The sequence below is a fragment of the Jaculus jaculus genome, chromosome 8, assembly GCF_020740685.1.
Source record: "Jaculus jaculus isolate mJacJac1 chromosome 8, mJacJac1.mat.Y.cur, whole genome shotgun sequence".
Classification (NCBI taxonomy): domain Eukaryota; kingdom Metazoa; phylum Chordata; class Mammalia; order Rodentia; family Dipodidae; genus Jaculus; species Jaculus jaculus.
This window is the reverse complement of record NC_059109.1, coordinates 40,770,683-40,783,334: the sequence shown is the minus strand read 5'-3', so window position 1 is coordinate 40,783,334 and position 12,652 is coordinate 40,770,683. Positions and strand designations below refer to the sequence as shown.

The following is a 12,652-nucleotide window of genomic DNA, read 5'->3' as shown; positions in this document are numbered from 1 at the left end:
CATCTCTGATATATAAATGTCTCAATTTTGATTTTAAAGTAAACATCATTTTCTAAAGCCAGTGTACGATTTTTAGTATGTAGTCACTAAAGGTAAACTCCAGAAATTTTAACAAACTTGAATACAAATGCTAATTAAAAGAATTTATAAAGCCATGCGAATTTTGGAAAATTATTCAGTTTCCTTGAGACTCAGTTCTCTTACCTATATGGCATTTATACCATTTTTGTTACTTGTCTGAATAATCACTGTGAAGATTAAATGAGAAAATATGAGCTGGTGTGGTGGCACACAGCTTTAATCTCAGCACTCAGGAGGTAGAAGTAGGAGGACTGCTGTGAGTATAAGGCCAGTCTAGGTCTACAGAGTGAGTTCTAGGTCGCCCTGGTCTAAAGTAAGACACTACTTTGAAAAAACTAAAATAAGAAACAAGGGCTAGAGAGATGGCTTAGTGGTTAAGGCATTTGCCTGTGAAGTCAAAGACCTAGGTTTGATTCCCCAGAGCCCATGTAAGCCAGATGCACAAGGGGCACATGCATCTGGAGTTCGTTTGCAGTGGTTACAGGCCCTGCGTACCCATTCTCTCTCTCTCCTTTCTTTCTTTTTTTGCTTGCAAATAAATAAAATAAAAAATAAGTGAGAAAATATGGTGGCAGAGGAGATGGCTCAGTGGTAAAGTACATGTTGTATAAGTGTAAGAGCCTGAGTTTGGATCCCCAGAATTCATATAAATGCTGGGTGTAGCAGGGTGTCCCTATATGTCCAGTGCTCTGGAGGTGGATACATGCTTGCAAGCTAGTCTAGCCAAACTGTTAATTTCTAAGTTCAGTAAAAGACCCTGTTTCCATAAATGAGGCAGAGAGTGGATGTGTGCTTGCGTGTGTGTGTGTTCACACATACAAACAAGCATATATCCCCCCATCACACACACAAAAAATTACAAGGGAGTAAATATAGATATAGCATGTGTATTTCAAAGACCCAAAAGGAAAGGTGCTTATGAGACGTGGCAGTTACTATAAGCACAATCACTTCCCATTGATTTTGTTATCCAGCTGAGATTTATGACTGATGGCTGTCCTCAAACTAGAAAATAACATGAGGAACAGACTAAAACAAGAGGAGGAGAAAGTCAGGCATGGTGGTGCATGCCAGCACTTGGGAGGCAGAGAGAGGTAGGAGGAGCCCCGTGAGTTCAATGCCAGCCTGAGACTAGTGAATTTCATGTCAGCCTGAGCTAGAGTGAGAACCTGTCTTGAAAAAGGAAAAAAAAAAAAACCCAAAAAATGGAGGAGAAAAAGTTTCAAAGGCCAGCCAGTGTATCCTCCATACAGCATCTTTGCGCTGAAGATTTTACTCTATAAATAGTCTTACTGAGTTAACTGTTACAGTTTCATTCATTAGAACATTCTGCTGTTAACCACGCAGGTCAGTTGAAGGGAATGGTATATTCTAGAAGAAGGCAAAACCAGGCATAGGCAGGAAAATTTAGTTATCAGAAAGATAAAAACACCATTTTCACTTGGCTCACTGGCTTCAAATTGGACTATTAAGAACTAGCAGGTTTGGGGCCATAACATAGTGTCAGGACATTTGCTTAGCATGAGATGCCTTGAGGTTGAAAGACAAGGTTTGTAATCCACATGACACACACCTGAAATACAAGATGCGTTCAAAACACAACAGCTCCATCTGAGCTCTTCAACCACCATGTGAATAGAGGACAGGGTAGTGGGATGACTCTGCTGTCTCTGAATCTCCTCTCTGAATACACAACATTTATACAAATACTGATAGGTGCTCGGAACTTACTGAAATTAAAACTTAGCAATTCATTTTATAAAATGAATTTTATAAAAAGTACACACACAGTGAAGGGTCCAGTTGCTATTGATGACCCTGAGGCAGACTGCCCTGCCTAGATGTAAGTACAGAGAGGGGGTGGGGCCGTAGGTTCTTTTAAGAAGCTACAGAGAATTGTGGGTTAACACTATGAAGATGTTCTTGTTTTATAAGTTTGCCAATCATTTCTAAGTACTTATAAAGAATGATATTAGGGCTAGAGAGATGGCTTGGTGGTTAAGGCACTTGTCTGCAAATACTAATGACCTAGTACCCATGTAAGCCAGATGTACAAAGTGGCTCAAGCATCTGGAATTTGATTGTGGTGGCTGGAGTTCCTGGTACACCCATACTCTCTGTCTTTCTCTTTCTGTATTTTTCTGCTTGCAAATAAATAATAATTTTTTTTTAAAAAGAGACTACATGAGGGCTGGAGAGATGGCTTAGCGGTTAAGCGCTTGCCTGTGAAGCCTAAGGACCCCGGTTCGAGGCTCGGTTCCCCAGGTCCCACGTTAGCCAGATGCACAAGGGGACACACGCGTCTGGAGTTCGTTTGCAGAGGCTGGAAGCCCTGGCGCGCCCATTCTCTCTCTCTCTCCGTCTATCTGTCTTTCTCTCTGTGTCTGTCGTTCTTAAATAAATAAATAAATAAAAAGAAGTTCCACAGTTCTTTCCCACATTGAATTCTTATAAAAAAAAAAGAGACTACATGAGACCTTGTCTCTGAGAAAAGAAATGAAATGTGTTAACTGCCTTAAATTCAAGAATCTAAACCCTAAAGATGCTAAAAGCCTTGATCAAAATGACCTTGTGAGTTAAAGTCCTCTAAGGACCTTTCTGATCAGGAAAGTGGACTTAAGACTGCCTCTGCTTAATTGTAGGGACACTAATTCTTGTTTTGTTAAGAGGCCTTCTGTATTAAAAAAATAAATAAATAAAAATAAATGATACGTTCAAGGTAGGTCTGGTGGTGCACTCCTGTAATCCCAGCGTTCCACACGTACAGGCAGGTGAATCAGGAATTCAGTATCATACTCAGCTATATGGTAAGTCTGAGTTCAGACTAGGCTACTATGAGACCCTGGAGTGATATCCTGCCTCAAACAAAACAGAAAATAAAACAAATTACAGAAGGACAGTAGAAATCCCTTTCTGCAAAAGGCATTTAATAAAATTCACCCAAATAGAGAAGAATGAAGAAAGAAAAGAAAGTCCTAACAACAGCACACCTCAAAAACACACCACTAATTTTCCATTTGGGCAAAAGCTGGAAAACAAAACCCATCAAAACCATTAGGTTCATCTCCCAGTATGAATTCCACCTCTTCTAACTTGGGAACGCTATTGTCTATGCCAACTCCAGTGGCAAATGAGATAAAAAGAGAACAATTCTCTTCCTGAATCAAAGCCCACGATAATGTCTTTTAAATTTTATTTTTATTTGTTTGAGAGAGAGAAAGAGGCAAAGAGGGAGGGAGGGAGGGAGAGAGAGAGAATGGGAGTGGCAGCTCCAATCACTGCAAATGAACTTGACACATGTGCCACCTGGATTACATGGGTCCTGGGGAATTGAACCTGGATCCTTTGGCTTTGCAGGCAAGTGCCTTAATCACTAAGCAATTTCTCCAGCCTGAAAATGTCCTTTAAAAATATTTTTATTTATTTGAGAGAGAAAGAAGCAGAGAGAGAGAGAGAGAGAGAGAGAGAGAGAGAGGATGAATGAATGAATGAATGAATATATGGGCATACCAGGGCCTCTAGCCACTGTAAATGAACTCCAGATGCATGCACCACCTTGTGTAGCTGGCTTACATGGGTACTGGTGAATTGAACCTGGGTCCTCAGGCTTCACAGGCAAGTGCCTTGACTGCTAAGCCATCTCTACAGCCCCTGAAAATGTTCTTTACACAGATTCCTAACTCCACTAGAAGAGACAGCCTATAATCATATGTTTTCATACTGCTCTGTGCCAAGCAAGGACACAGGAATGGTGTATTCTTAATGTGCCCCAGAGTCACTTTAAATAAAGCCTTAAAGAAGCTTTAAACAGTCTGATTCATGCCTCTTTCCAAGTTAGAAACCAAGCCCAAGTTTGTGGAATGACAAGGCTATCCAAGAGGGACGGGGGACAACTGTGTGTCACACCTTGATGACTGCTCCAAAAGCTCCTTTGCCGAGGAGCTGTAATTCTTCAAACTCGTTGAAGTATCGGGAAAATTGTCTCTGTGTCTCACTGAAGAATGCAGCACTGGGCAGCTGGTTGCTAGGAATAACAGTCTCAACATAATCTTGTCCTCCAGAATCTGAGATGAAACAGAGGCATTAGAAACACAGGACAAGCTACAGAACTCTACAACAATGCAAGCTTAAGAGGAAGGGGCCTGAGCGGTGGTTTGTAAAAGCACCTCCTTCCAGAGTGACTCTCAACACCTTTTTATCCCTTGTCCTCTTTAAAGCACGTAGAAGCATAGAATTAGAGAATCCTGCAGGTAGGAGAAGCAGGCATCGATGGAGAAAAAGGAGCTGAATCAGAGCTATAGCCCAAACCCAGGTCTCCTGGCCCACTTTACTCTCAGTATACTGAGATTTCTTCATCTAGTTCTTCAAAGCCACAGGGATAAGGGTGATAAGGGAGGCACAAAAAGAAGGGTGGCTAAACACCCAGAGAGGCTATTCCAAGGGATGCCCATGCAATCTGGAAAAATGTGGCTGCCAAGACAGTCCACATACACAGAGCCTGGTCATAAATAAATGGATTTATGTGTAGCCTGACATAAAACAGATAAATATTCTATACAGCCTCTTTCAGTTTTAGGTTTCTCTGTTTTTTCAGACTAATTTAATATCAAACAGGGTATCAAAAAGAGAATATTGCTGGGTGTGGTGGTGCATGGATAATACCAGCATTGATAAAGCTGAGGCTAGAGGATTGAGAGTTCTATCCTGCCGTATGTAGTGAGACTCTATCTTAAAAAAAATACACGAACGAACGAATGAACAAAAAACCAAGAGCAGCAGACTCACCTTCAGGACTTTGTTCCACTAAAGGCATTTTTGGCTGAGGGTTTACAAAGCTGTGTTTCAGCAGCTGCTGAGGGGTCCATCTTTCCTTGTCATCCAGGCAAACACACCTCAGCGAGAGGGAAGGGAGAATCTCAGCAACACAAAATAAACGTTGCCCTACTTCACCCAAGGCATGTAGCCAAGGGTGGTGGTTTTCTTCTTTTAATAACATTACTGAGTTCATGTTAGCTATTCAGCAAAAAGCACTTAAGAATAATTTTTAAATATATTTTTTAGTTTTTTATTTTTATTTATTTATTTGAGAGAGGGAAAGAGGCAAAGCGAGAGACAGAAATTGAGAGAGAGAGAGAGAGAGAGAAAGAGAGAGAGAGAGAGAGGGAGAGGGGGAGAGGGAGAGAGGGAGAAAGAGAGAGAGGGAGAATGGGCGTGCTGGGGCCTCTAGCCACTGCAAATGAATTCCAGACGCATGTGCCACCTTGTGCATCTGGTTTACGTGGAACCTGGAGAATCGAACTGAGGTCCTTTGGCTTTGCAGGCAAGTGCCTTAACCGCTAAGCCATCCCTCCAGCCCTGAAAGTGATTTTAGGGTTGATAAACATTCCTGCAAGGTTTGCAGGTCACACACTAGGCTAGGCACAAGTAGAGAATAGTAAAAAAAAAAAAAAAAAAAAAAAAGAAAGCAGTTGCATGGAACAACTTTAAAAGGTCTCAGATAACATAAAGTCACTGAATTTTCACTTCTATTTACAGGCTAATAACTTGCCATGCTAAACTGAGTCTTCCTAGGGACCAGTCATATTTTTATTTTTTCCCAAACACAGGGGCTGGGGAGATGGTCTAAGGAATAAGAGTGCTTGTTGTACAAGAATGAGAATCTGAGCTCCATCCTCAGAACCCATGTAAAAAGCCAGACATGGCAGTACATGCCTACAATGCCTGCATTGTGGGGGAAAGGGGTGGAGACAGGAAGATCACTCAGATTCCTTGGTCAGCTAGTTTAATTGAAAAGTGGGGAGCTCCAGGTTCAGGGACAGAGTCTGTCTTGGGGAAACAGGATGGAAGAGTACACCCAATAGCTTCCCCTGGCCTCCACAGTATACACATACATGCATCTGCACACACACCATATACTGTACACCCCCTCCAATAAAACCCAAACCAAAACGACAACAAAACAACATGCCCTCTAGTGCAACCATGGCACAATGGTTACAGTGGTAACCAGCGGCTCTATGACTAGATTTGAGGTCTGCTCCACAGAAGGGAACTCAAGCCTGGTACTAAAGACCAGGTATCGCTAGGCATGGTGGCATGAGTTTGAGGCTAACCTGGGACTACACAGTGAGTTCCAGGTCAGCCTAAGCTACAGTGAGACCGTACCTTGAAAAAAAAATCCCAAAATATATAAATAAATACAAAATAAAAACCAGGTTAAAAGGCTGTGGCTGGGGAGAATGCAGGCCCTATGGAAGTCCCCACTATTGCTGTCAAATTATCTCCTAGATATTTATCTTTATATCTACAGATAAGTTATGCTCTCAGCATTGATTAGAAAAGCCATTTTAAAAAAAATTGTCATCAGGAGGTAGTGTCAGTGCAGAGAATCATAACTAGTAAACTGCTGAAAATAAGTGACTGATGAGGATTTAGTCCTAAACAGGACACATACACCATCCCCTCCAAGACTCAGAATATTGTGGAATATGGGATGGAGAGAATGTAAGAGCCAGAGGATGGGAGAAGCACTGTGGAACTCCAGAATCAAGACATGAAAAGGCATGACACTCGTGAGCTCCTGCCAGCCGTGGTCACCTGCACAATGTGCACATGATGGGATCAGTCAACATTCTGTTAGAGATGGAGAGGGGCTTGGGATGGCACTCGCCTCCCTGATGAGCTACCTACAGTCTCTACTGTGGCACTGCCCTTAGTGGGTGATGATGAGAAGGGGGAGCACAGTGGAAGTGGGGGGGGCAGCAGAGGGTGATGGCAGTACACATGATCAAAATGTAACATCATAGATACATATGAACAAACAATGCAAAACAAAGCTCTCCAAAGACAGAACAGACTTGACAGCTATAGGGCTGGGTGCAAGGGTAAACTTCAGATGGGGGCTGTCCGTACTGCCCATGCACAAAGTGAACCTTAACAATGAAGCAATACTGTTTAAAGGTTCTACATTTGACCACATGCTTTCTTTTCTATTTTTATTTATTTATTTATTTATTTATTTATTTATTTTTGGTTTTTCAAGGTAGGGTCTCACTCTGGCCCAGACTGACCTGGAATTCACTATGGAGTCTCAGGGTAGCCTTGAACTCATGGTGATCCTCCTACCTCTGCCTCCCGAGTGCTGGGATTAAAGGCGTGTGCCACCACGCCCGGCCACATGCTTTCTTTTAATCCTCACTTTCTGAACCTACTGACTTACCATTTAATGTTCCAACAAATAATCTTTACTTTGTTTTAAGTGAATAAACCACACCTTTAACCCAGTAGTTCTCTAAGTGGGGACCCTGATCAGCACTTAATCCTAATATTATAAACACTATACCTAAAAGAATCAACTATCATTGTAAGGTATGGACTTAAAAGCCTACATATATAGGGCTGGAGAGATGGCTGAGTGGTTGAGACACTTGTCTGCAAAGCCAAAGAAGCCAGGTTCAATTCCCCAGGACCCACGTAAGCCAAATGACACAAGGTGGCACATGTGTCTGGAGTTCATTTTCAGTGGCTGGAGGCCATGGCGTGCCCATTCTCTTCCTCTTTGTCTATTTTTCTCTCTCAAATAAATAAATAAAATATATTTAGAAACTTTTAAAAAAATTATATGAGAAAAAGGCAAATAGCGAGAGAGAATGAATGGGCACACGAGGGTCTCTAGCCACTGCAAGCGAACTTCAGATGCATGAGCCACCTCGTGCATCTGGCTTTATGTAGATACTGGGGAATCAGACCTGGGTCCTTTGGCTTTGAAGGCAAGTGCCTTAACCACTAAGCCACCTCTCCAGCCCCGTAGAGTTATTTTTGTCAGAGGATAACTAGGAAATGTAAATCCCTTCAGCTCATCATTTTAATAACTTTGAAAAGTACATTCCTTGTAAATCTCCCATATTGTTTTGGAAATACACTAATACCACATTTTACTTATCAAGAATGACAGAAGAGAATGAAAACAAAAAACAAAAACAAAAAAAATAAGAATGGCAGAAATTGGGCTGGAGAGATGGCTTAGAGGTTAAGGTGCTTGCCTGCAAAGCTAAAAGACCTTGGTTCGATTCCTCAGGACCCATGTAAGCCAGATGCACAAAGTGGCATATGTGTCTGGAGTTCGTTTGCAGTGGCTAGAAGTCCTGGTGTGCCATTCTCTCTCTCTTTCTTTCTTTCTTGCTCTTGGCTCTGCCTCTTTCCCTCTCTCAAATAAATAAAATAGCCAGGCGTGGTGGCTCACACCTTTAATCCTAGCACTCGGGAGGCAGAGGTAGGAGGATCACCATGAGTTTGAGGCCACCCTGAGAATATAGAGTGAATTCCAGGTCAGCCTGGGCTAGAGTGAGACCCTACCTCAAAAAAACAAACAAACAAACAAAATAATAATAAATAAAATATAAAAACCTTAAAAAAAAAGAATGGCAGAAATTTCAAAGACATTGTAAATACTGCAATGAATTTTTCACTAGTGGTTCAGTACAGTATTTGTCATTTCAGGTAACTTTATTGAGGGATTAATTTAAATATTTTAAAAACATTTTTTATTTATTTTCATATGTGTGTATATGTGTGTAAGATTTCTTACTAGTGCAAATGAATGTTAGATGCTTGTACTACTTTTTGCATATGGTTTTACTTGGGTCACGGGAACTGAACTCAGGCCAGCAGTTTTTGCAAGCATGCACATTTAACTACTGAGCCATTTCCCCAGCCCCTCATTTAAATATAAGTTCTACTGTATGAAAGAAAAAAAAAAAACATAAGATTTTTCTTTAAAAGTTTTAAGATTTTTATATACTTTAAGGACCAAATATTACATATGGAATCAAAGTTAGTACTTTACAATAAATTAAAATTTTATGATGCTAATAAACTGGTAATTTATATTTCTACTTGTTTTGTGGCACACAGAAGCTACCTTATTTAAGTATAGTAATGTGTTGCTCAGAAACAGGGAGAACACATCATTAGGTGATTTTGTGTTTGTATGAACATCTAGAGGGGGCTTATATAAATGAACACAGCTCCAGTGTCACTAGGTGATATAATCTGATGGGATTACCATCACCTGTGAAATCCTTCAATGACAGAAACTTTGTTTTGTGGCAATGATGTACAATGCAGGAAGTCATACTTGTGGACATGTGAGCTAAAAAGGGAGAGGAAATAATACTATGGATCAGGTCAACTGTCAACTGGCAAAGATAGGAACAGGGAAAGCTATATGAAGATCAAGAGAAAATAAAAGGTGTTCAGCATTCAGATATCTCTATCACATCCTTCAAGGCTCAGGAACCAGTGTGGAAGAGGTGGCAAAAATAATGTAAGAGCCCAAAAAAGGGAGGAATGTTTTATAATATTGTCTTCCACACACAAAATGGCTATGACATTCATGACCTCAACCTCACAGTGGCTGACGCTACTTACACAAGAACTACATGATAGGACTGGAGAGATGGCTTTGTTTTGAAGAGGTGGACTGTGAAGCCTAAGGACCCAGGTTCGATTCCCCAGTGGCAAGGTAAGCCAGATGCACAAAGTGGTGCATGCATCTGGAGTTTGTTTGCAGTGGCTGGAGGCCCTTCTCTCTTTCTGTCTGCCTCTTTCTCTTTCTCTCTTGCTCTTAAATAAATAAATATTTAAAAAAGAACTACATAATAGAAGGGAAAGAAATGATGTAACAAAACAGAATTAAGACTAGCTAGAAAGAAGAAAGGATTGAGAGGAGAGGAGATTTGGGAGGTGATTATCCTAATGATATATTGTCTATATGTATGGTGCTGTCAACAAAAAAGTTAAAAAGAAATGCGGGGAGATGAAGTGAATAAAAGCAAAATGATTAGGAAAAACAAAGTGAAAAATAAAGCATGAGAAGGAGAAGAGACAGTCCAGGGCAACTTCTGCGGGAAGGCTGGACCAGGAGAGCATTGAGAACAATTCACACTGCAGGATCTTATCCCCCCCGTAGTAGAAACTGAGAGAAGTTTAGACTGAGAACATTCAAGGCCAAAGTAGAAAACACTTGAGTGGAAGGCCTGGACCAAGATTTTAGGTCCCAGGAAAACCTCTCAGTTAAGGATTTCTGCAAAATGGATAAACTTGGCTTTGTAATGAAATGTGCACCTTTAACTCATAGGCCTTCTCTCAGAGCCTGGGAGCAAAGGTAGACAGAGGGTCTTTCTATTTGGAACACCCAGAGAACTTTCACTGTCACAAGCCCGCCTTGGATGGTCAGGAATAGGGAACATTTTCTAGTGTATTTCAGGCAGCTTTCCAAAGTAGTTTGAAAAGCAATTACTAAGTCCAAGTGTGTTTAATGAGGAAACAACACATAAGTCTGGGACACCAAAGAACTAATTCTCACCCCATTCTTCAAGTTTCAGCTTTTCCATTCCTTAAATGGACAGGAGGAAAGTGTACTCACTTCTTCAGGAAATCTTGGAAGTCAGTTGGTAAGTCACTGGGAATGGTCACTGGGTACTCTTCACACTCTTGTCCTTGGCTAAGGGTCAGTAGCAGAAGGCCAAGGCGCCACACATCCCCTTTCTTCCCTGTTTTATAAGGCAAGGCATTGTCACTGAACCGAACTCGGGTTTGCTCAAACACATCCTCCTTGCAAATGTCTGCCAAGCGCTTAGAAATGCTGTAGTCTGTTATCTTGACAGTACCCTCAGCATCCACCAGGACATTTGATGTACTCAAGACCTTGTGCACCACAGAGTTGCTATGGAGATAATCGAGACCTGATAGGAGCTGTGTTGTGTATTTGCGAAGCTGGTGCATGGGGATGGGGCCCAAGTGGCTTAGGTGTACAGCAAGAGAGACCCCACCAGTGTGCTCCACTAAAATGTCCACCACGATGGAGTCCTCTTGCTCTCTGAAGCTCATTGCAAAGTAGCGAACTATGTTTGGATGGTTCAGCTTCACCAGTGAGCTGAATTCTGTTTCTGCTCCTTGAATCTAAGAAGGAAAAAAAAAAATGGGTCAACCCCTCATACAATAGCCAGGGCCCAGCACAGAGGAAGTGATAAGATGAGCAAGACTGCTGCTTCCACAGTGAGCCAGACAAGCTGCACCAGGGTGATGAAGGCAGATAGTAAGGATACTCAAAACACACCAAAGCAGAAATCCCAAAACTGCTCAGAGCTAAACACTAAAGTAGACCTAAAGCATACCCACCAAGGCTCAGGGGATTTTGTGGAGAGGGCACAGAAAGAATGTAAGAGCCACAGATTGGGAGGGAATATCCAGAGACATTGCTCCCCCACCCCCACACAAAATGACTGTAGCTCTCACAATTCATAACCCACAACCGCATGGTGAATACCAGCAATCCCATTGAGGGCTCTCAGTGGAGGGGCCAGGGAGAAGGGAAATGATGGCACCAACATATTATGTGCTCATACAAAGTTTCTACTTAATCAAATAACAAAAAAAAAAAAAAGTAAGAAGGGCTGGAGAGATGGCTTAGTGGTTATGGTGCTTGCCTGTGAAGCCTAAGAACCTATATTCAACTCTCCAGATCCCACGCAAGCCAGACACACAAGGCGAGAGAGGGAGAGAGGGAGAGGGAGAGAGGGAGAGAGGGAGAGAGGGAGAGAGGGAGAGAGGGAGAGAGGGAGTGTGTGTGTGTGTGTCAGTCACTTTCTTGTTGCCAGACAAACACCTGAGCAGAAACAGCTTACGGCAGGAAAGGGTTTATTTCAGGCTGACAGAATCCAGGGAAACACCATCAATGGTAGAAAAAGCTGGCTCACTTCCACAGATTCTTAGCACAGAGAAACAACTGCTGCAAGCACCAACAGTCAGCAAACTCGACCACAACTAAAACTGCTCTGAACATACCCTAGTGCTGACTTAAGATCTGCCCCCAGTGAAACTCTCTCCAGCAAGCTGTTGGAGACTTAAGTTGTAAGGTTAATCAAAGATACCCAAGTTGAACATGGTGGCACACACCTTTAATCCCAGCACTCAGGAGGCACAGGTAGGATGATCACTGAGAGTTCGAGGCCACCCTGAGACTGCATAGTAAATTCCAGGTCAGCCTGGGCTAGAGTGAGATCCTACCTTGAAAAAAAAAAAAAAAATCCACCCTCAGGCTATGGGAGACACACATTCAAACCACCAGTGTGTGTATATAATGTATTTATAGCCACATATCATGTGTGGAGACCAGAGTAGAATGTCAAGTGACCTACTCTACCATTCTTCCATGTTGTTCCCTTGAGCTGGTATTTCTCACTGAACAGAGAGCTGCCACTTTTCTGTTAGACTGGCTGACCAGTGAGCCCAGCTACACCCTGCTCCCAACCTGCTCAGGACTGGGGTTACAGTGTGCATGGCCAAACCCGGCTTTTTATGTGGGCGCTCAGGTCCTTGCTTGTGTGGCAAGTGCTCTTACTTGCTAAGCCATCTCTCTAGCCTCATGTCATCATCAATTAATGTTAAATTCTTCTTTTGGTTCCCAGCACTGCACAAAAAAAAAAAGGCCTAAATAACATTCTGGTCTCTCAAATTTCAGTTCTGAAGCCACATTTCAAAAAGAGCAGAGAAAATAAAAATATAAATA

General features: G+C 42.0%; 1 protein-coding gene across 1 annotated transcript in view; it reads right to left on the bottom strand.

The window, feature by feature from the left end:
- Positions 1-12,652, bottom strand: part of Eif2ak4 (eukaryotic translation initiation factor 2 alpha kinase 4) — a 112,266-nt gene that overhangs the window by 49,075 nt on the left and 50,539 nt on the right. The window contains exons 9-11 of the mRNA XM_004660772.2: positions 10,508-11,043; positions 4,867-4,973; positions 3,988-4,145 (exon numbers count right to left, since the gene is read on the bottom strand). Coding sequence (XP_004660829.2) covers positions 3,988-4,145; positions 4,867-4,973; positions 10,508-11,043 — 801 coding nt within the window. The remainder of the gene's footprint in view (positions 1-3,987; positions 4,146-4,866; positions 4,974-10,507; positions 11,044-12,652) is intronic.